Source organism: Littorina saxatilis, linkage group LG8, assembly GCF_037325665.1.
Source record: "Littorina saxatilis isolate snail1 linkage group LG8, US_GU_Lsax_2.0, whole genome shotgun sequence".
Classification (NCBI taxonomy): domain Eukaryota; kingdom Metazoa; phylum Mollusca; class Gastropoda; order Littorinimorpha; family Littorinidae; genus Littorina; species Littorina saxatilis.
In genome coordinates this window covers 52,669,526-52,693,923 of record NC_090252.1, presented here as the reverse complement: position 1 = coordinate 52,693,923, position 24,398 = coordinate 52,669,526, and the positions used below count along the sequence as shown (strand labels likewise).

General features: G+C 43.4%; 1 protein-coding gene across 1 annotated transcript in view; it reads left to right on the top strand.

Moving 5' to 3' along the window:
* LOC138973817 (uncharacterized) overlaps positions 1 to 24,398 on the top strand; it is a 105,984-nt gene that overhangs the window by 53,397 nt on the left and 28,189 nt on the right. Inside the window, exon 5 of the mRNA XM_070346528.1 lies at positions 8,852 to 9,172. Coding sequence (XP_070202629.1) covers positions 8,852 to 9,172 — 321 coding nt within the window. The remainder of the gene's footprint in view (positions 1 to 8,851; positions 9,173 to 24,398) is intronic.

Sequence of the window (24,398 nt, the reverse complement as noted above, 5' to 3'; positions counted from 1 at the left end):
ACATTTTCCAAGTTATACAAAAACAGGGACGCAAAGTTCGCGGCGTGGCAGTCGATGCAACTGTCACTGTTTTGTATGTACGCAGCCATCTTTGCAAATTACCACTAGCGTGTTGACCTTCCTGTCAGGTGACCTTGACGCTTGCGCTCCACTGATACCGCGTTGTGAACAAAGTCGTCGATGTGTGGCCACTCGGCAAAATTCCGCGCGACGCACAAAACGGCCTGCGGCGCATATCAATAGCGTAAAACGGCGTCCAAGTCTGGACAGGCCTTTCTCTCCATGTATCTAGGAAGTGACTCGAGTTGGAGATTTTAGGATTTTCATTGCCCTTCCTTTTCTGTTAATGTTTTAATCACATCGTTTTTGGATGCAACACATAATGTCCTTTTTACATTTAGTCAAGTTTTGACTAAATGTTTTAACATAGAGGGGGAATCGAGACGAGGGTCGTGGTGTATGTGTGTGTGTGTGTGTGCGTGTGTGTGTAGAGCGATTCAGAGTAAACTACTGGACCGATCTTTATGAAATTTGACATGAGAGTTCCCGGGTATGATATCCCCGGATTTGTGCTTTCATTTTTTCAATAAATGTCTTTGATGACGTCATATCCGGCTTTTTGTAAAAGTTGAGGCGGCACTGTCACACCCTCATTTTTCAATCAAAATGATTGAAATTCTGGCCAAGCAATCTTCGACGAAGGCCGGACTATGGTTTTGCATTTCAGCTTGGTGGCTTAAAAATTAATTAATGACTTTGGTCATTAAAAATCTAAAAATTGTAAAAAAAACATTTTTTTTTATAAAACGATCCAAATTTACGTTCATCTTATTTTCCATCATTTTCTGATTCCGAAAACATATAAATATGTTATATTTGGATTAAAAACAAGCTCTGAAAATTAAAAATATAAAAATTATGATCAAAGGTAAATTTTCAAAATCAATTTCAAAACACTTTCATCTCATTCCTTGTCGGTTCCTGATTCCAAAAACATATAGATATGACATGTTTGGATTAAAAACACGCACAGAAAGTTCAAACGAAGAGAGGTACAGAAAAGCGTGCTATCCTTCCCAGCGCAACTACTACCCCGCTCTTCTTGTAAATTTCACTGCCTTTGCCATGAGCGGTGGACTGACGATGCTACGAGTATACGGTCTTGTTGTAGTCTACCAGCCAGCCTTCTATGTCATGTATGAAACCTGGAAATGTCTGTTCCTGTAAACTTTTATGGCGGAAATGTAATCTATAGGGTACGGAGAGTCAAATTAGCTTGGTTGCCTAATGTTGCACTTTGGGAAATTCTCAGAATCCAAGATGGCCGCCCAACGGTCATCTTGACGATGGTCAATATATAACTTTTGATCCAGATGGGCTAAAGAGTCGTGTAATACCTCAATATAGGGTTTTTTGATGTCAGCGAGTTCATTTCTGAGGTTGGTTTGTCAATCCTGTCAATAGAATCCAAGATGGCCGCCAAGATGGCCGCCAAAATATCTAAAAACACATTTCTCGCCATCTTGTGCGGTGTTTTTATGACAAATATAATAAACAGGTTACAGTACGGTTTTCATGATCGTTGTTCTTTCACCTTGCAGTCGAGCTGTGATTATCCCGCTTTGTGATAGTTTAGTATCATCCTATGTCCAAGATGCACTCAAGATCGGCAGCACTCAAAGTGAGCAGTTCGCCGCTTCGCTTCACGGCACATTCCATGGCCCGATCGAGAGGAAAGTGAAGACCATGCAGGAGATGAAAAAGGTAGTGGTTGTGAAAGACAAGGCCATCTTCGACATTGAAACATTATTCGTACAGCTTCAGAACATTGGGCAACAACGTGGTGTGAAGGTGACAGACATCTTCAAGTACGAACTCAGTCCCGTACCTCCATCTCTCATCGACGAGTTCGGGTGTTTGAGGCTGTGCTCGTCAAGTGTCTTGGTGTGCCGGTCAACAACGCACCTGCACCAGACGTGGTGCTGGTCGACGCCAGCCAGCTCCTGTACCATGTTGTGTGGCCTGTTGAGGGGACAGCAGGAGATCTTGTCGCGAGTTTCGGCCCTCGACTGAGCCGCTATCCTCCAGCAGCACAGAAACTGGTGTTGTTTGACAGGTACCATGAGAATCAGTCAACTGCGAAGGACCACGAGAGGATGAGGAGGGCAGGGGAAGGTTCAAAGGACTTCCGTCTGACACCCACAACCCCCCTCCCACACAGAGAAGCTATCATGAAGAACGCCAACAACAAACGCCTCCCCAGCAACATCCTCTGTGGATATCCTCTGCAGAACAACGTGGAGCTTGTCAGCAGTTTCGATTGTCTTGTCACCCATGAGGAGGCGGATATCTCGATGTGCAGCTACATGCTGAAGGCTGCAGCAGGCGGGGCGGAGACGATCAGGGTGCTGTGTGACGACACTGGTGTGTTCGTCCTTCTCGTGTACTGGGCATGGAGGAAGAGGATACAGAAGAGCATCCAGATGGAGAAGTGGGACATTCGTGCAACAGTGGACAAATTGGGGGACAAGTGTGGTCAGCTACTCGGTATGCACGCCTTATCGGGCTGCGACACCGTGTCGTACCCCTGTTACAAGGGCAAGAAGTCGGCGCTCAAGGTGCTTGGAAACAGCGACATCCCAGGCCTGCAAGATGTCCCTGGGGAGCCAGACGTCAGTCATGACCAACTTAAGGCCACTGCCGACTCATTCTTCCTTGCGCTGTACAGTCAGAAGAAGGCCAAGTCCCTCAATGGTGCAAGATCCAAACTGTATCTGCGCAGGAAGAAACCACCACCTCTGAAGAGGCTACCACTAACAGATTGCAACCTGAGGCTGCATGCTCTCCGAGCACATCTGCAGATGATGTTGTGGAAGGCAGCAGACCAGAAAGATCCACCAGCCGAGGCTCATGATATCCGCTGCTTCGGATGGGATGTCGATGAATCTGGTGCTGTAACACCATCGCTGTCTAATGCGCCGATAGCACCGCAGCAGCTCTTAGATGTCGTGAGCTGTAGTTGCAGCGCCGAGGGGAAAGCGTGCAGCGAGAAGAAGTGCAGTTGCCACAGTGGGAGACTTACGTGCACTGAATACTGTTATTGCGAGGGAGGAGATGCCTGCTGCAGTCCTTACACGAAGCATGAGCCTGTGGTGGAGGAGGAGGACGAGGAGGAGGAAGAGGAGGAGGAAGAGGAGGAAGAGGAGGAGTTTGTTGAAGACGACCAGTAAGACGAGAAAAAAGCTGACATTGAAGAAGGAGATATGGTTTCAAAGTTTGAATCGTTTGCTGTAAAGCAAGAGCAGTAGAGTTCTATTTCGGTCGTGGCGTGCCAGCTAAGCTGCTTTTGGACATAGACTTTCCCACCTGCAGCTTGATTGAGGTCCTGAAAGTTGCCTCTTTAACTGGATGCTAACATGTTCTTTCAGACAAAAGACAAACAATATGGCGTTTTCCTTATTTTTGTGTGACATTGATTTGAGCGTGAATGACGTTTACCTGCCATCTTGGCAGCCATCTTCCCAGCCTTTGGAAACATGGTCAGCACTAAGATCATGAATCTAGCTGCTTTAGAAACCCAGATATGGTGAGAAATGTGTTTTTAGATATTTTGACGGCCATCTTGGCGGCCATCTTGGATTCTGTTGACAGGATTGACAAACCAACCTCAGAAATGAACTCGCTGACATCAAAAATCCCTATATTGAGGTATTACACGACTCTTTAGCCCATCTGGATCAAAAGTTATATATTGACCATCTTCAAGATGACCGTTGGGCGGCCATCTTGGATTCTGAGAATTTCCCAAAGTGCAACTTTAGGCAACCAAGCTAATTTGACTCTACATACCCTATAGATTACATTTCCGTCATAAAAGTTTACAGGAACAGACATTTCCAGGTACTCTTTTTGGCAAGTAGACTATTGAAAAATTGCATTGCGTTCAGTTTCATTCTGTGAGTTCGACAGCTTGACTAAATGTTGTATTTTCGCCTTACGCGACTTGTTTGTTACATTTAGTCGGTCTGGTGCGTGTGGTTTGAATGCCGTCATGATAAATGTCTTTTAAAAACACATTCACAGTAACATCTTCGACGCAGACACAGACAGTTAGGAAGGGCTCCTAATATGGACCACTTTTTGTTTCATGCTGATAACTAGCTTGTTTTCTTGCGAAGAGTTTTATTTTGTGTTTGGTAGTCCTTCTCTCAATCAATATGAGGCTTATATCGCGCGTATTCCGTGGGTACAGTTCTAAGCGCAGGGATTTAAAAAAAAATTATTATGCAATTTATATCGCGCACATATTCAAGGCGCAGGCATTCATTTATGCCGTGTGAGATGGAATTTTGTTTACACAATACATCACGCATTCACATCGGCCAGCAGATCGCAGCCATTTCGGCGCACATCCTACTTTTCACGATCACGGACTATCTCTCTTAGGTTAACCGTTAGGCCTAATTAGAGTGAAATAGCTTTGATAGACATTCAGCAAAAATTAAATACAGTCAAAATCACAAATGGTCCATAATAGGAGCCTGGGCGCCTAATATGGACCAGTAAAGCGGCCTTCACAAATCACTGTAAAAAGCCCCCTATACTTCAAAATAGCATGATACAGCTCGGTGTACAAGTCAGACTAATTTTAATATGCTTTAGATTGATCTGTTTCGGGTTGATGAGAGCATTATTTGAAGAACACCAGGAAACTAAAGAAGCTTTTTGGTCGGGTAATGTTCGACGAAGCCCGGACTTCGGTATTGCATTTCAGCGTGGTGGCTTAAAAATTAATTAATGACTTTGGTCATTAAAAATCTGAAAATTGTAAAAAAAATGTTTTTTATAAAACGATCCAAATTTACGTTTATCTTATTTTCCATCATTTGCTGATTCCAAAAACATATAAATATGTTATATTCGGATTAAAAACAAGCTCTGAAAATTAAATATATGAAAATTATTATCAAAATTAAATTTTCCAAATCAATTTAAAAACACTTTCATCTTATTCCTTGTCGGTTCCTGATTCAAAAAACATTAGCTATGATATGTTTGGATTAAAAACACGCTCAGAAAGTTAAAACGAAGAGAGGTACAGAAACGCGTGCTATCCTTCCCAGCGCAACTACTACCCCGCTCTTCTTGTCAATTTCACTGCCTATGCCGTGAGCGGTGGACTGACGATGCTACGAGTATACGGTCTTGCTGCGTTGCATTGCGTTCAGTTTCATTCTGTGAGTTCGACAGCTACTTGACTAAATGTTGTATTTTCGCCTAACGCGACTTGTTTTTCTTCGATTTGTTGAAGGTGGTCCATATTAGGGGACTCGCACATACTTTGAGATTTTGCTATTATTTTTTGTTTGCAGTAGAAACTCGAGGTCAACACTGCTAAAATGTAACAAATGCGGTCTTAGCTGTCATACTGTATATGGTAATTTTTGTGTGATAAAAGCTTTGGCTGTGGACAGAATCGAGTCCGTTTTAGGCGGCAAATTTAGAGTGAACGCTGCCAAACTGAATGAAAAAAATTAGAAAAAGCCTAACGGTTTTGAGATTTGTGTTTCTGCAACTGTTTTGACATGTGCAAGTTATCCAGAGAGGGTGAATACAGCGAACAAAACTTTTTTGAGCGCTCTAGCACCGTTAGTTTTTCAGAACAAGAGGTGGTCCATAATTATTAGGAGCCGGTCCATATTAGGAGCCCTTCCCCCATATCTACGTGAAGCTACCACCGCTCGGCTTTACACACACACACTTTTAATTATTATTATTATTATTATTATGGGGAGCTTATATAGCGCGAACCACAACTGTGCTCTCCGCGCTTTACATATTAATTTCTGCCGTTTGAAATGGACTTTTTTACAGACAGACAGACAAACAGACATTTTTTACACACAATATATAACGCATTCACATCGACCAGCAAACTTCAAGCCTATTAGGCGAACATTCACCTTTCACGGCCTATTATTCCAAGTCAAACGGGTATTTGGTGGATGTGCATGCCGTTGTGGCTTGCATTCACCTATTTTTTGTTGTAATTACGTTTGCTCAAGCCATTTTACGGTGTAAAGCAAGAAAACAGTGTTTTATCGTGCTCCTTGTTGTGACCTGGTTTTGGTCGGAGCGTTGCAAAACTGCGTCGTTAGTTTTAGAACACGCGTGAGATTCACGTGCTCTTTTCCGTGTCCTGGTTTTGGGGTGAGCCCTGCGAAACTGCGTTGTAAGCTTTGGAATACGTGTGACTCACGTGTTTTTAGTTTTTAATGTCAGCTAGTTCCTCGATCTTCTTTCTGTAAAATATACTGTTTTAAGTTTTTAGCATGCACGAAGTGCGTGATCGGTTACTAATTGGTTGTAAAATAGTAGTCTCACCCGATTCTGTCTTGGGAATGTTGTTGGTTGGTCAATATGGTGACCTTTGACTTTTGAATAACTATTCCATGTTAGGTTTTTGTTTCCATAAATACTACTGTTTGACTTCTTCTCTTCAGTCGATCTGAGGGTTTTATGGAAGCGTTTGGATGTTTTATGTAACGTATCAAAGTTAGCAACTGAGCTGATGGAGTTCTTCTTGTAATGTCTTAAAGTCAACGTGAACAGTTTGGATATTGTCAACGTGAACGTGTTTGGGATACAGTTTTATTGAAACTTGTGAATTGTTTTGTGCCCTTCGTTGAGAGGCTACATTGTTTAATGCAAGGCTATCCTGAACAGCACTGACAGAGAGAGAGAGAGAGAGAGAGAGAGACAGAGAGAAGGAGAGAGAGAGAGAGAAGGAGAGAGAGAGAGAGAGAGAGAGACAGAGAGAGTACCTGTAAAAATGAATACCAATCTGGCCAATGTTGGTGATGTCATTAAGGTCAACCTTTTTTCGTGGAACTGTTCTTGGCCTTTTTGTCCCTGGCGTCACAACGGCGATAATACCCATACCATGAAAGGTATTCCAGCCATCTAAAGTGGCAGAGTTATGATCAACATTGTCTGCAACAAATTGCAGTCTGATTGGGGACAATGTTCGGAAGTTGAACACCTTCGGAAACTGCAGCATCTTGTTGGAATCTTTGCACCTCTGAGTAGGATGAGCAAAACCCCAGTTTATGTAAGGTGTCAATGAGGTATCGTGAACCAAAAGATTCCCAACTGCAATGGTGCGATGCATGTATATGGACTTGTTGCTTGTATGATGCTCTGCCCAATAGAAGCTACTTTCAAGGTCGGGTCTTGACCTGACAGAATCTGGGAAAGAAAAGCTCTCAGAGTCGATGGTATGAATTCAACCAGTGAAGCTGCAGTAGCCCCAGCAAGGGCAGCTAGGTTACGTGCTTTTTTACATCACTTCGCGGCGGATCAATGAAGCTGCAGCTTTAATGACAAGAACAGATTCATCGTCTGTTTGTTTCAGTTGCTGCTCCTTGTAAAGGTCATGGATGATTCTTGAAGCTGTTCTCTTAAGAGTCAGTACGTCAGGTTTTCCATCTTTCTCGACAATGACGATGATATCGCCGAAACGTTCCTGTACTTGTTTTTTTCATGTATGGAATACTGTAGGGACTATGCTTCTCTCCCTCCTCTGAATCGGTTTGCATTATGGTTTTTTTTTCCACCTGCACCAGTTCACGACCGGCACGGTTGGCCTAGTGGTAAGGCGTCCGCCCCGTGATCGGGAGGTCGTGGGTTCGAACCCCGGCCGGGTCATACCTAAGACTTTAAAATTGGCAATCTAATGGCTGCTCCGCCTGGCGTCTGGCATTATGGGGTTAGTGCTAGGACTGGTTGGTCCGGTGTCAGAATAATGTGACTGGGTGAGACATGAAGCCTGTGCTGCGACTTCTGTCTTGTGTGTGGCGCACGTTATATGTCAAAGCAGCACCGCCCTGATATGGCCCTTCGTGGTCGGCTGGGCGTTAAGCAAACAAACAACCAAACAAACAAACCAGTTCAGGAATGGTAAGTTGTTCATAGTCCCTGTCTTGACAGTATTTGACTACCTCCTCGAAGGCAGACACGCGTGCACTGTCTTCTGTTCGGCCTACACGTAATTTCTTCTTTGCAGGCTCGTGTGGATGAACGAAAATCCCAGGAATCTGCAAGCCTTGTCTGAAATTTGTTGCACATGCAGCATGATATCTTACGTCTTTCGCAAAGCAGTCTTGCAAAACATTTTACCTTGTCTGCACTTGTCTTGACCAACTGTCATCTCTTGTTTTGCAACTCTGCATCACTGTGTCTTGAAATTTGTTCTTTGTACTTACTTTCACTAAATTCATCCCAGCAGATTTGTTCTTCTTCGAGAGATTCTCACCTTTTCCACAGAAGAGAGAGTGTGATCTAGAGTCATAAAGGGCTTCCTCGCATCGAAGTCGCTTCTTCAGGCTTTTAGTCAGAGATTCCTTCTCGGCTGTCTTCTTTAAACTAGTTTCAATTCTGTTCGGGTCAGTGTACTCACGACGACAGTCTTTGTGAACACAATCTCCAACATCTGCATGCATGCTTTCTTCACCTCTTCTTTGTCTCGCGGTGTTGATTACGGCACAACCTTTTGCCGTAAGTTTTACTATAGTTCATTGCAGGACTTCCGGTATGGAAGGCGATTTGAGTCAATTATGCGGCGCAGCTCATTTCAAGCGAAGATTTAATGTTCTTCCGACACATGTACAAAGGCGGATTTGTTTGCTATAACTTTATCACTCCCTTGTGATTTTAAAACCGTGAAGTTTTAATTTGATTGTGTTTTTTTAACCTTTAATTTCGAATTTCTCAGACTATGTATGAGATTTGAACCCTGCGTATACCGATGGAACCCCACATTATAACAAAAGACGTTTTCTTTCACTTCCAGGTACTCCACCAGCAGTGGAAAGCCTGACGCTCGACGGCCACAACGATACGATCACAGTCGATGAAGATGACCGCAGAACACTAAACCTGACCTGCATAGTGTTGGCAGCAGACGGAGACGAGATTATCATAACAAAAGAGAATGATACATTATGGAACGTCACTTTCCCTTATGTTGATGTACATTATCGGAGATTGGGAGCTTGGACCGACGAGGCCGTGGTGATCTTGTCAGAAGTCACGTATCGTGACACGGGGATATACACCTGTACAGTGGGCAACAATGGCACCGTATCAAAAAGCATTCAGCTGAATGTGACATGTAAGGAAGTATTTCTAAGTATTTGAAATGAGCACCGGAGATTGCTTCATACAAATGTCCCTATCCGTTTAATATTTACATTTTTTGTTTTCGGAAACTTGTTTTCGGAAGCTTTTCTTTTCGTCGAAGTTAAAATAGGAAAAAATAAAATGTAACCGTTTTCTTTTCTTCTTTTTGACTCACCTGAGTAATCAGGGGAGTCCTACGAATGAGCACCGGAGATTGCTTTATACATGTCCCTATGCTTACATTTTTTTGTTTTCGGAAGTTTTTCTTTTTGTCGAAGTTAAAATAGGTCAAAATAGGGGTATAACCGTTTTCTTTTTACATTTAGTCAAGTTTTGACTGAATGTTTTAACATAGAGGGAGGAATCGAGACGAGGGTCGTGGTGTATGTGTGTCTGTCTGTGTGTGTGTGTAGAGCGATTCAGACTAAACTACTGGACCGATCTTTATGAAATTTGACATGAGAGTTCCTGGGTATGATATCCTCAGACTTTTTTTCATTTTTTTTGATAAATGTCTTTGATGACGTCATATCCGGCTTTTCATGAAAGTTGAGGCGGCACTGTCACGCTCTCATTTTTCAACCAAATTGGTTGAAATTTTGGTCAAGTAATCTCCGACGAAGCCCGGACTTCGGTATTGCATTTCAGCTTGCTGGTTTAAACATGAATTTATGACTTTGGTCATTAAAAATCTGAAAATTGTAAAAAAAATATTTTTTTTATAAAACGATCCAAATTTACGTTCATCTTATTCTCCATCATTTTCTGATTCCAAAAAACATATAAATATGTTATATTTGGATTACAAACAAGCTCTGAAAATTAAAAATATAAAAATTATGATCAAAATTCAATTTTCGAAATCAATTTAAAAACACTTTCATCTTATTCCTTGTCGGTTCTTGATTCCAAAAACATATAGATATGATATGTTTGGATTGAAAACACGCTCAGAAAGTTAAAACGAAGAGAGGTACAGAAAAGCGTGCTATCCTTCTCAGCGCAACTACTACCCCGCTCTTCTTGTCAATTTCACTGCCTTTGCCATGAGCGGTGGACTGACGATGCTACGAGTATACGGTCTTCCTTCGTTGCATTGCGTTCCGTTTCATTCTGTGAGTTCGACAGCTACTTGACTAAATGTTGTATTTTCGCCTTACGCGATTTGTTTTTCTTTTTGTCTCACCTGAGTAATCAGGGGAGTCCTACAAAGGACCAGTACGTGTTTGGATGGCCGGTGTAACACGAAATTTTTACTCCACGAAACATTTACTCCGGAGTAAATATTTCGTACGAAATTCTTACTCCGAGTACACTTTTCGTAGGAGAAAAGAACTCCCCAAGGCACGAAAAAATTACTCCCTCCACGAAATTTTTACTCCCCATTTTTTTTACTTCCAGTAAAAATCTCGTACGCAAAAATGGGATGCGGGCGAAGGGATAATGCCAATAAATGATCTCGCGCACACGAATGTCGCGCTACCCTCCTTCCACCTCTTCCACCACCAAGACTAACAGGGGACAAGGGAGTACAAATTTGGTACACCTGGCATGGGAAGTTAAATTGCTTGTGTTTGGGTGAAGTAATTTATTCGGTATTTATTCGTCATGGGAGTAACATTTTTGTACGAAATGTTTACTCGGAACTGACCTGTCTTGGGGAGTAATTTTCTCGTGAAATGGGGGAGTGCTTCTTTTGTAAAGGGAGTAACTTTTTCGTACGAAATGTTTACTCCGGAGTAAAAATCTCGTGGGAGTAATTTTCTCGTGTTACACCGGTCGTAGACCAAAACAAACTAACGTTGAGGTAATCTGGGATGTTTTCAAGTTTGAGCTTTGAAACGTTGTACACTTCTAGGGTTTGACGACCTCCCGAAATGACCCCAGTTTGATTGACCCTCGTAAAAATTTAGGGTCTCAGCATGGTCATGTTCGATTCATAAAAACTGTATGTTGAAGATTTCTTCGATTTTTGTAAGCTGGAACCTCCAATTGTTACACACTTTAATGGAGGGGTGCTGGTTCCGTATGACGCTTATTTCTTCATTCATGTTTTTGACTCACCTGACTAATGGGTGAGTCTTAGCAGGGAGGGGCGGAAGTAACGATGGCGAGACTTGTACATGCACTTGCTCTTATTTTTTTTTTAATTAATAGGTTATTTATGTTATTTTAATTGTTTTTGTTAATTATTTTTATTTTTATTTTTTTTTGTTGGGGGGGGGGGGGGGTCATATGTAGTAGATTCCTCCTAGTAAGACTTACAAAATCCTGGGAAAATCAGGTGTTATAAAAAGAAGAAGTCTTAAAATGGGGGTAAACTTACCATGGTTATGGACAGAATATATGAGAAAACAGAGTCTTGAAACGTGGAGGGTCTTATTTGGGGTTTTAAAAGGGAGGACGATTCTTCTATCAGGTTGGATCTAAAGGGAGGTCTTCTACTGGGTGGTCTTACAAGGGGGACGAGTCATGTAAGCATTTGCTTTTCTTGTTCTTTCCCTTGTTACCGCGGTTGCGCAGGTTATTTTGCTCAGCCCAAAGGTCAAAGTTATAGCCTACTAGGTTTGCTGACTAGTGTGACACTCTCACACTCAGTTCGTGCAATGAACAACAAACGTTGGGGTACAGGGTGGTGAACTTTTGTCGTCGTTCAGGAATACAACAGGCATCATGGAGACAAACATGTAGACAGACATCGCCTTTAGCAAGCCGGTAAAAACCGACCGCCTCAACTTCAAGCAATATTCTCGTGTTGTTTCCTTGGTCGCTGCAGAGATCAAATCTGAACATACTTCCCAGTTAACTTATTTTATAGGATGCTAACCCGGACCCGTATGCTTATGGGGAAGTTCGCGACAACTCCCCAAGTTTTGAGTGACATCGGAAATACTTGCCTCACTTTCGTATGCATGGGCCGGAAGAAGGGCTTACTTCGAAGCAAAGCGAGGAAGTAACTGAGGGTAGTTTGCGACTACTTCCAAAGTTTTGAGCGACATCGGAAATACTTCCTCACTTTCTCATGCATCGGACGGAAAAAGAGCTTACTTTGGAAGCAAACGAGGAAGTAAGTGAGGGTAATTGTACTACAGCGAGACCCAGGAGAAAACACGCTACTTCCAAAGTTTCTCAGTGCAAAATGGCAAGGCTTTTCTTCGGTTTTACATATCAAACCGAGCTAACGCAACTAAAAGTCCCAAAGAGAGAAAACAAGTCGCGTAAGGCAAAAATACAACATTTAGTCAAGCTGTCGAACTCACAGAATGAAACTGAACGCAATGCAATTTTTCAGCAAGACCGTATACTCGTAGCATCGTCAGTCCACCGCTCGTGGCAAAGGCAGTGAAATTGACAAGAAGAGCGGGGTAGTAGTTGCGCTGAGAAGGATAGCACGCTGTTCTGTACCTGTCTTCGTTTTAACTTTCTGAGCGTGTTTTTAATCCAAACATATCATATCTATATGTTTTTGGAATTAGGAACCGACAAGGAATAAGATGAAAGTGATGTTAAATTGATTTTGAAAATTTAATTTTGATCATAATCTTTATATTTTTAATTTTCAGAGCTTGTTGTTAATCCAAATATAACATATGTATATGTATATGTTTTTGGAATCAGAAAATGATGAAGAATAAGATGAACGTAAATTTGGATCGTTTTTAAAAAAAAATATTTTTTTTACAATTTTCAGATTTTTAATGACCAAAATCATTTATTAATTTTTAAGCCACCAAGCTGAAATGCAATACCGAAGTCCGGCCTTCGTCGAAGATTGCTTGGCCAAAATTTCAATCAATTTAATTGAAAAATGAGGGTGTGGCAGTGCCGCCTCAACCTTTACAAAAAGCCGGATATGACGTCATCAAAGGTATTTATCGACAAAAAAGAAAAAAAACTTCCGGGGATATCATTCCCATGAACTCTCATGTAAAATTTCATAAAGATCGGTCCAGTAGTTTGGTCTGAATCGCTCTACACACGCACAGACAGACACACACACACACACACACACACACACACACATATATACACCAGGACCCTCGTCTCGATTCCCCCTCTATGTTAAAACATTTAGTCAAAACTTGACTAAATGTAATAAAAAGAAAAGTCGTATCTCGTGCGTGCATTTCGTGCACATTTCCCTGAATACAAACCTGAGTTGCCAGCTTTGACCTTTTTTCCTTCTGGGTCAATGGCCACCACTCTTTCATCCCCGCTTATACGAGGGGGTGTTTCTTTGTAAATGGGCGTCGTTGTGTACATGTGTGAGTGTGTGTTTGTGTGAGAATGTGTGTGTGTGTGTGTGTGTGTGTGTGTGTGTTTGTGTGTTTGTGTGTGTGTGCGTGTGTGTGTAGTTGTGCGTCCATTCATTCATTCGTTTGTTTGCGTGCACGCGCGCACATGTGTGTGTGTGTGTGTGTGTGTGTGGGGGGGGGGTGTGTGTGCGTGCGTGTGCGTGTATGTGTATGTGTTTGTATGTATTTGTGCGAGTGCCTGCCTGCTTGTGTGTGCGTGTGTGCGGGTATAATTGTGCGTTTGTTTGCGTGCGTGTGTGTGTGTGTGTGTGTGTGTGTTCGACGGTGTGTGTGTGTGTGTGTGTGTGTGAGCACCCCCACCCCCCACCCCCCTACACTATTATGAGCTGACTATTTGCGCCTCGATATTTTATTGATGTTCTTCCGTTTTATGTTGTTTATTATGATTCACCACATCCGAGTTTCTCGTAATTGAGATAATAAAGTGTTCTATGTCTATGTCTATGTCTAACACACATGCACACACGCGCGTAGGCTAAACAAATCCAATCTTGACTTTCAACTTTATATAAACATACATTCTGTTCACAATTAACGAGGACAAACATAATGTACAAACACACATTTATCTTTTGTCAACTTTCGGAAACACATTTTCCCAATTAATATGAAAGTCACTGAACGTATCTTCTTTTCACTACACCTTATATCTTGATTTCCAAAAAATTGAGTTCTGCCTTTTCAAATTTACCAGTAACCCAAACTTTCGCTCTAACCAACCTATTTTTTTCAAAACAGTTTTACCGATACACAATCATTAAAATAAATCAAGTCGAGTAAGGCGAAAATACAACATTTAGTCAAGCTCAGTCAAACTCACAGAATGAAACTGAACGCATTGCATTTTTTTCCGCAAGACCGTACACTCGTAGCATCGTCTGTCCACCGCCCGTGGCAAAGGCAGTGAAATTAACAATACAGAAAAGCGCGGGAGCGGTTGCGCTGAGGAGGATAGCCCGCTTTTCTATATCTCTTCTTTTTAACTCTCTGAACGTGTTTTTAATCCAAACATATCATATCTATATACTGTTCAAAAAAAGAAACGCATAGTTGCTACTTGCCAAACTTGTTTTATTTTTTGAAAAAATTAACAGAAAATCCAATATTTAGATTATTTGTTTGAAATTTGGTATGGACACAGTTGAATGCACACACAGTTCATTTGCATCTTCAAATCAATCAGTCAATCAATACGATTGGGTGCCGAGGCTGTCAAGTCAGTAGGGGGTGTGACTGCCTTGAGCAGCAACAACTGCCCGGCACCTTCTGGGCATGGACTGGATCAGATGCCGGATATCTTGCTGTGGGATGGTGTCCCACTCCTCCTGAAGTGCCTGCAATAGATCGCGGTGATTTGCCGGCGCTTCTTTTCGCCTGCGCACACGTCTGTCCAATTCATCCCAGAGGTGTTCTATCGGGTTCATGTCTGGCGACATGGATGGCCAGGGAAGCACCTGGACATGGTGGTCGGTGAGGAACTGGGTGGTGAGTCGTGCTGTGTGCGGGCGAGCGTTGTCCTGCTGGAATATGGCATCCTGGTCAGCCAGAAGAGGAAGGGCGTGTGGGCGCAGAATTTCCTCCACGTATCGCTGGGCAGTTATGCGCCATTGGACGTGCACCAGGGTGCTCCTTCCAGCGGTATTGATCGCCCCCCCCCACACCATGACGCCTCCACCACCATGAACGGGTGCCTCATCCACACAGTTAGGCGCGTAACGTTCGTTTACTCTCCGGTAGACCCTCCTCCGACCATCATGTCGCTGGAGCAGGAAGTAGGACTCGTCGCTGAACCACACGTGTCTCCAGTGATTCCGGACGGTCCAGCGAAGGTGCTGGTTGCCCCACTGCACTCGGTTCTGGCGATGGCGGCGGGTGAGGACAGCTCCTCTGTGAGGTCTGCAAGCTCTCAAACCAGCTTCATGCAGGCGGTTCCGCACGGTCTGGTCCGATAATCGGTGTGGCCCGGGGAGAGCCTGGACAGAAGATGAGGCCGACAGGAAACGATTCCGGAGGTGGCGGAGCCGTATGAAGCGGTCGTGAGCAGCAGTTGTCGCCCTTGGTCTTCCCGCTCGTGGCAAGTCAGCAACGGAGCCAGTGGCTTGAAACCTGACCCACAGTCTACTGATGGTGCTCTGGGACACGTGGAAGTGCCTGGCGATTGCACTTTCACTTTGGCCTGCTTGTAAACGACCCAATGCAATTTGGCGGTCTTCTCTGCTCAATCGGGCCATCTTTCGTCGCTGAATTGTCGTCTGATTTCTTTGTGGCGAACAATCCGCTTTTATGGGTTTTGGAAGACATGGTGAGAGCTCAATATTTCCCGAGTTTCACGAGATTACACTGAAGCATGACGAGTGGTCATTGTTACGGCTGGAATTTACGTGTGTATGTCTGTATGTATGTATATTTACTCCTATCAGAAATTGTGCGTGCTTCTCTCTGTTTACTACCTAGCCTTCCCACACACACACAACACTCCAACCAGGCACAAAGACAAGAACACGGTTACGGCCCTTTGCCCCTGTACCTCTATTGAAATATTCAATCAACACAACATAAACATATTATTTCCCATGCATTCTACAAATCACTCTCACTCAACATAAAAGTTTCTATTTCTGTCAATATACAGAAATCTAGCTGCACAGAAATACACACATGTTACTTTCTCATGCAGTCTATAAATCACGTGCACACACGTAGAACACTTCAAGCTTTGTTCCGTGAGAGCCTGTCTGTCCCACTACACACGAAGTCATTGTCTCAGGCAATACTTCTGTCAATTGTCATTTCTGTTACACACAGATAAAAAGTCACGAACGCTCTACGTCTCGTGTTTATTAACTTGGGGAACTTATCGCCACACAGCTCTCTCGCCGGTTACGTCTTTCCAGTCGTACTCACACACTACAGTGACACGCCCTGGTCCACACCACCCACGCAAACTGTCTTCGCGTGGTGGAATGGGACGGGGTCCCCGTTCTTCAGCGCTTCACGCTGACTCCCTCCTGCGCTCCCGAAACTCACGGCTCAGGACGCAAAGGCGGAACCTCCCGTCTCGTCTCCCCACTTCCGCGGCTACCCACTCAGCCCGGGATGCTAAAATACAAAAGTTTAAACTACCATAAGTCTCCATACCTGAATAAACTTTTCTACTCAATAATACTGACATTCTTTATCACTACCGTCAACTAACTTATGCGGTTACAGTATATACACCCGCTTACTCATAAGCGACTTCATTTCCGAAAAACATGTAAACATTCTCTTTTCAACAATGGCTGACAACAGCGCACGCTTTTCAGCCAATTCACACATGACTCTCCCGGTCATTTCTCAAGTCAATATTTCCGAGCAAAATAATATCTCCGAGCAAAATACAATTCAATAAATACCTGTACACACAGCAGTTGAATCCTACGATTCAATTCCGCGGCACGAGTCGTACCAACCGACCTCCCAGCGCCCGGTGAGAAACTTTACCAAAAAGAGACCCGTCTTCTCCCTTCAACGGTCTGGAAAGCTCTGCTGTCTACGATCTATAAAACGCGACCTCAGTCAATACTCTTCTCTGATTGGTTACATCTCACACATGACAGCACTGCACTCCACGAGTGATATTTTACTGTGCGGTGCCTACTCAAAGTTTGTGGCCCATGAAATTTTATACACCTGCGTCACATAACTCCAATATAAAATTATGTACAAATCCCTTTGTCACAGTCATGCCAAATGAGCAATTTTGACATTGTAGCCACTGATAACGCATGCGTCACGTGCAGAGCTCACTTGTGGCAATGGACGAAAGGTCGACGACCAGATAAACATTTTCTGCAGTTTGGTGGATATCCTTGTAGCCATATTACTAAATTAACCAAATATTACAAGCTATGCGTTTCTTTTTTTGAACAGTATATATGTTTTTGGAATCAGGAACGGACAAGCAATACGATGAAATTGTTTTTTAATCGATTTCGGAAATTTAATTTTGCTCATAATTTTTATATGTTTAATTTTCAGAGCTTGTTTTTAATCCGAATATAACATATGTATATGCATTTGGAATCAGAAAATGATGAAGAATACGATAAACGTAATTTTGGATCGTTTTATAAAAAAATATTTTAATTACAATTTTCAGATTTTTAATGACCAAAGTCATTAATTAAATTTTAAGCCTCCAAGCTGAAATGCAATACCAAAGTCCGGCCTTTGTCGAAGATTGCTTTGCCAAAATGTCAATCAATTTGATTGAAAAATGAGGGTGTGACAGTGTCGCCTCAACTTTTACAAAATGCTGAATATGACGTCATCAAAGACATTTATGGAAAAATGAAAAACAACTTCTGGGGATATCATACCCAGGAACTCTCATGAAAAATTTCATAAAGATCGGTTTAGTAGTTTACTCTGAATCGCTCTACACACACACACACAATCAATCAATCAATCAATGACGCTTATATCGCGCATATTCCGTGGGTACAGTTCTAGGCGCTCTGCAGTGATGCCGTGTGAGATGAAATTTTATACGGCCAGTAGATTGCAGCCATTTCGGCGCATATTTACCTTTCACGGCCTATTATTCCAAGTCACACGGGTATAGGTAGACAATTATTAACTGTGCCTAAGCAATTTTGCCAGGAAAGACCTTTTTGTCAATCGTGGGATCTTTAACGTGCACACCCAATGTAGTGTACACGGGGGGAGGGTTCGGACACCGAAGAGAGTCTGCACACAAAGTTGACTCTGAAATAAATTTCCGCCGAACCTGGGATCGAACTCACGCTGACAGCGGCCAACTGAATACAAATCCAGCGCGCTACCAACTGAGCTATATCCCCGCCCCACACACACTCATACACCACGACCCTCGTCTCGATTCCCCCTCTATGTTAAAACATTTAGTCAAAAATGTAAAAAGACGCACATAACCGACTTCGCTACCACATAAACAAAAAATATTTTATGCTCCCTAACATTCTGGTCAACAAAATCATTATTATAGACAGTCATTTAATTTCAAGACAATCATCACAGCTTTGAACCGACCCTTTCGTTCAACCAGTCAAAAACAACAACTATAGTAAAAGCTACAGCGCGATCAACGTTCGCCCATTTACGAACTCACGATGAGATTTGTTTCTTCTGGTCGCCAAGCCTACCGTTTACAAACGCATGCGCACTAATTGGGATTCCCCCAATTTTCTCGACCTTGACCTCAGGACTCTCGAAGCCACTACTTCGGCGTTCAAGTTAGCTCGTGCATACCGAGTAGCTGGCAACTTTGCTTCCGAAGTTCCCACTTTCAAAGTTAATTTCCAGGGTCTCTCACTTGACATCATTTTACGACGATATCACATCTTAATTATCGAAGACGTAAAATGCGTCAATCGAGCAACTGTCGTACCTTGGCTACAATGAGACGGTCGGCTACTTTGCACCATAGACACGAACTGTGACATTTTTGTTTAATTTAGGTGAAATGCTTGAAACAGAGTGGCTCAAAACCGACAGTACGATCAGTTACTGACCGAAAAAAAACGTGCTCGAGTCATTCGGCGAAGGTGGCGAGCTTTCAAACTATCACGACTGAATAATTGATATTACATCTTTTCATCACGCATTTTTATTGACTCACATGCGAAGCAAAAGTGAGTCTATGTACTCACCCGAGTCGTCCGTCCCGGCGTCCGTCCGGAAAACTTTAACGTTGGATATTTCTTGGACACTATTAAGTCTATCAACACCTGATGAGGCCTGATGGTGTATGGTTACAAGATCTCAAAAAACATGTGCGGCAACTTGACCTCACTTCAAGTTCAAGGTCACAGGGGCCGTAATTGTTGTCTTAAAAACGACCATTTTTCACATTTTCGCTTTTTTTTCTGAAGTTATCGAGAATGGCAACCTTAGCTACGTATACTATACAGGGCAATGTAAGCCCTATCTTTGGACACCAGTTTGGTTGACCTTGCTTCAAGGTCAAGGTCGCAAGGGTCCTTTAAAGTTGGATTGTATACATATTTTGAAGTGACCTTGACCCTGAACTATGGAAGATAACTGTTTCAAACTTAAAAATTATGTGGGGCACATGTTATGCTTTCATCATGAGACACATTTGGTCACATATGATCAAGGTCAAGGTCACTTTGACCCTTATGAAAAGTGACCAAAATAAGGTAGTGAACCACTAAAAGTGACCATATCTCATGGTAAAAAGAGCCAATAAGCACCATTGTACTTCCTATGTCTTGAATTAACAGCTTTGTGTTGCATGACCTTGGATGACCTTGACCTTGGGTCAAGGTCACATGCATTTTGGTAGGAAAAATGTGTAAAGCAGCTCTTAGTGTATGATGTCATAGCTAGGTTTAGTTATTTAACCTTGACCCTGAAGGTCAAGGTCATGTAAAGGTCAAGGTCAAGCATGTGAGTCGTATGGGCTTTGCCCTTCTTGTTAATCTTTTTCTTTATAGGCCTCAATTGCATTCAGGCAGCAAAACCGGTTTTTGCCTCGGTGTTCATTTTTTTAATTGCGAAAAGAAACTCCCCTGCTTTAAAAAAAAAAAATCCAATCTTGACTTTCAACTGTACATTAATATAAAAAGCAGGAACAAAGAAAAGAAACAAAAGATCAATAAAGAAGAATGCTCCCCGCCAACAACAACAACAACAACAACAACAACAACAACAACAACAACAACAACAACAAACAAACAAACAAAACAAAAAGAGGTGCAAAATAGAAAGGGTTGAATCTGCCTGGATGCAACTGATTTAACAAATAAAATAAAAAAATAAAAAGTTCAACATAATCATTTAGTCTCCTTCCTAACATTCATGCCAACAAAGCCATTGTCATAGGCAGTCATTCGATTCCAAGACAATCATCACAGGTTTGAACCGACGCTTTTGTTTAACCACTAAAAAGAAAACCAGCAATAACGCTGTTAGTACTACAGCGCACTCAACGTTCGCCTTTTTGAACTCGCGACGAGATTTGTTTCTTCTGGTCGCCAAGCTTACCGTTAACAAACGCATGCGTACTAGTTGGGATTCCCCCCATTTTCGCGACCTTGACCGAATACTCTCGAAGTCACCACTACGTCGTTCATGCATAGTGAACAGTTGGAAAGTTAACTTCGGGAGTTCCCACTTCCAAAAGAGGCCTCTACTTCCAGTGTTTCTGACTTTCAGTTCATGCATACGGGCCCCTATCAAACAAACATGGCTCTTGCCTATCAGAATTATCCGTTCGAGTAGATCGTTTACAGCATACTTGGACAACGGTAGGCTATAGTCAATATGCCTGCCCCTGGCATTAAGCCTCAGTCAAGGGTCTGGCATGCTCTTTACCTTCGGGAATACATTGATACGAAGTTATCTTCCTAACCTATTATCAACAGACAGTCTACTCTTGATATTGGTATAATGCACTTATGCGATCAGATAGCTAACCTGCAGCTAATATTGAACATGCTCCTACTCTGGCTGGCATGCAGCTCACGCTGTTAGATTGTAGATGGTGTGCAGCTTCAATCGACAACAGTAGGTTATAATCAACACAACTGCTAGGGGTATCGGCTTGATACGCAATTATAACTCTAACACTGTCAACGTTGAGGGTCCTCTCCAAATCTCCATATCGCCCAGCTTACGTGGCTGTCTGGAGTGCACTGATTGGTCTATTTTTGGGTCCGCTTGCACCGACCTGGATGAGCTCACTGAAACAGTAACGGACTATGTGAACTTCTGTGTTGACAGTGTGGTTCCCTCAAAGTCAGTCACCATCAGTCAGAACGATAAGCCGTGGTTCACACGGGAGGTTAGAGACAGTATCATAGCCAAAGAATCTGCATTCAGGAGCGGAGATGCAGACATGCTACGCAAGGCTAAATATGACCTTCGTAAGGCAATAAAAACTGCCAAGTCTGTATTCAAAGACAAATTAGAAGAGAAATTTGCATCAAATGATGCGCGTTCTGTGTGGCAAGGCTTGCAAACTATAACTCAGTACAAGTCGAAGGCTAGTTCTGTGAGTGATGACCCTGACCTACCAAACAAACTGAACGAGTTCTATGCGCGGTTTGATAGGCGACACCATGGCCCATCCTCTGGAGGCCAGACTGCTGACGTCCCTGGCTGCTCGCCTCCGACCCCTTCATCTACGATGACAGACGTCGCTGACGGCCGCTCTCCATCACCGGCTGGCTGGGGTCTTCCACCTCCACCCCCTGCGATGACAGACGTCGCTGGCTGTCTTCCTCGCTCGTTGGCGGGGGGCAGCTGGCCTTCCTCTACGATGACAGACGTCGCAGGCTGCCGCCCTCCTTCACTGGCGGGCTGGGGTCTACCACCTTCTGCGTCGACAGACGTCGCTGACGGCCGCTCCCCATCACCGGCTGGCTGGGGTCTACCACCTTCACCCCCTGCGATGACTGACGTCTACGGCCCCCCTTCACCCTCAGATGGCTGTACGTCTCCACCTTCACTAACGTCCCTCCCTCTGGGCCCACTTCCTATCCAAGTGAGCGAGGTTCGTAAACTGTTTTTGGCTCAGAACCCCAGGAAGGCTGCAGGCCCAGATGGGATCACTCCTCAGACTCTGAAGACGTGTGCAGACCAACTTGCTCCAGTCTTCACGGACATTTTCAACAAGTCGCTAGAACAGTGCCATGTTCCTAAATGCTTCAAGCGCTCCATTGTGGTGCCGGTACCGAAGAAGGCTAACGTTTCTGGTCTCAACGACTACCGCCCTGTGGCATTGACTTCAGTCGTGATGAAGTGTTTGGAGCGTTTAGTGCTCCAGCGCTTGAAGGTAGCCACTGATGCTAGTCTTGACCCTCACCAGTTTGCATATCGGGCCAACCGTTCTGTGGACGATGCAGTAGCCTTAGGTCTACATCATATTGTTGAGCACCTGGAGAAGTCTGGTAGCTATGCTAGAGTTCTTTTCATTGACTATAGCTCTGCCTTTAACACCATTGTTCCACATAAACTGTTCTCCAAGCTCACTGGCATGTGCGTCGAGGAATCCCTTTGTAAGTGGGTTCTAGATTTTTTGTTGGATAGGCCTCAGGTTGTAAGAGTAGGCAGCAGTACTTCTAGCTCAATCACCTTGAACATTGGTGCCCCACAGGGGTGTGTTCTCTCCCCACTGTTGTTCTCCCTCTTCACCAACGACAACTTGAGCCATGACCCCTCAGTAGTCATCCTGAAGTTCTCCGATGACACTACTCTGGAAGGCCTGATCAGTGTCGGTGATGAGTCGGGGTACCGAGCGGAGGTTGCGAGAGTGTCGGGCTGGTGTGTGGCTAATGACCTTGACCTTAACGTCACCAAAACCAAGGAGATGGTCTTTGACCGTAGGAAGAAAAAGACTCCCCTCTTACCACTCACCATCAGCGGTGAGAACGTAGAGCAGGTTGATTCCTTCAAATTTCTAGGGGTGACCATCTCCAATGACCTTAGCTGGGCTGTTCATACTGACCTTTCAGTAAAGAAGGCCCATCAGCGTCTCTACTTCCTGAGACAGCTGAGGAAGTTCAAAGTGTCCTCCTCCATCATGTCCCAGTTCTACAGGGCTGCTGTAGAGAGTCTCCTTACCTTTTCTATCACGGTTTGGTACAGCAGCTCCTGCCAGTTTGAGGAAGAAAAACTGGAGAAGGTCGTTAGGGCTGCCAGCAGGATCATTGGCAGAGATCTCCCCTCTATAGACTCCCTTCACATCCTGCGCATGATGAGGAAATGTAGGTCCATCATGCAGGATCCCACACACCCGGCCGGCTGGTCATCTCTTCCAGCCTCTGCTGTCGGGGCGCAGGCTCAGAACCCTCAGATGCCGTACGGCAAGACTCAGAAACAGTTTCTATCCCCAGGCTGTCCTGGCTTTTAATAACCGGTAAATGAACTCTACAGATTGTGACACGTTTTAGGATGCTCTAGGAGTATGCTTTTAGTAGCTGACATTACATACTGTGATATATAGAGTGGGTTTTAGTATGGTGACACCACTGTGACGCGATGAAGTCAGACTATGGTTTAGCAGCTGGTTATATTACCGGAATACACATCTAGTATGTTTTAGTAGTTTTAGTCGTTCTTTAACCACTGTGATGTGTTGGAAGAGTTTATTTTTATGTGCTGTTTTAGAGGTACATTTTATCAGTATGGAACATGTTCAGTTCTTACAGTAGTTGATAGTGGGGGGGGGGGGGGGGGGGATCCTATCTTATTCTGCGTACTTTTATTGTGGTTCCGATAGCTCTTAGAGTTTCATAGTTCTCTCCATGTATGTATAGTGTATGTATTAGTTACTGTGATACCAAATTGTCTTACCCATGTATGTATGATGCTATGCGCCAGAGATGTATGAATGCTATTTATTTCTGTTTTTATCACACAGCAAGCTGCTTTCCTCGTGTATTTTTTATGTTTATTCATGTATTGTACACTTGGCAATAAATTATCTATCTATTATCTATCTCTCTATCTATACGTTTAACATGTCCCCCTTTCTGTACCACTAGAGTTTAGCAAGAGACAAAGAAGGGAGGTCTTGGGATATTAAGTTTATGCCAGCACAGTATAATGGAGTCAGGTTGGCTGCAAGAAGGTCAACAGAGAAATTATTATTGGTTTTGTGTTGTCGTTTTCTCACTCTTTTTTTCTCTCAAAATTTGGAGAGTGTTGAGTATGAGGTTAGTCGGCGTGGGTTGAGTTTGTTTCTGCTAGATATTTTAAGGATTTCATTTCTAAAAAGAATTGTTACAAGACGCATTCGGATCGAGTTTGGATGAAAAATAAGGAAGTCAACATTCTCTAAAGCATGATTCAAAGAAGCCAGAACTGCAACTTTAAATGCGTTTACTCGTTTGAAGGAAAGGTTGTAAGTAATGG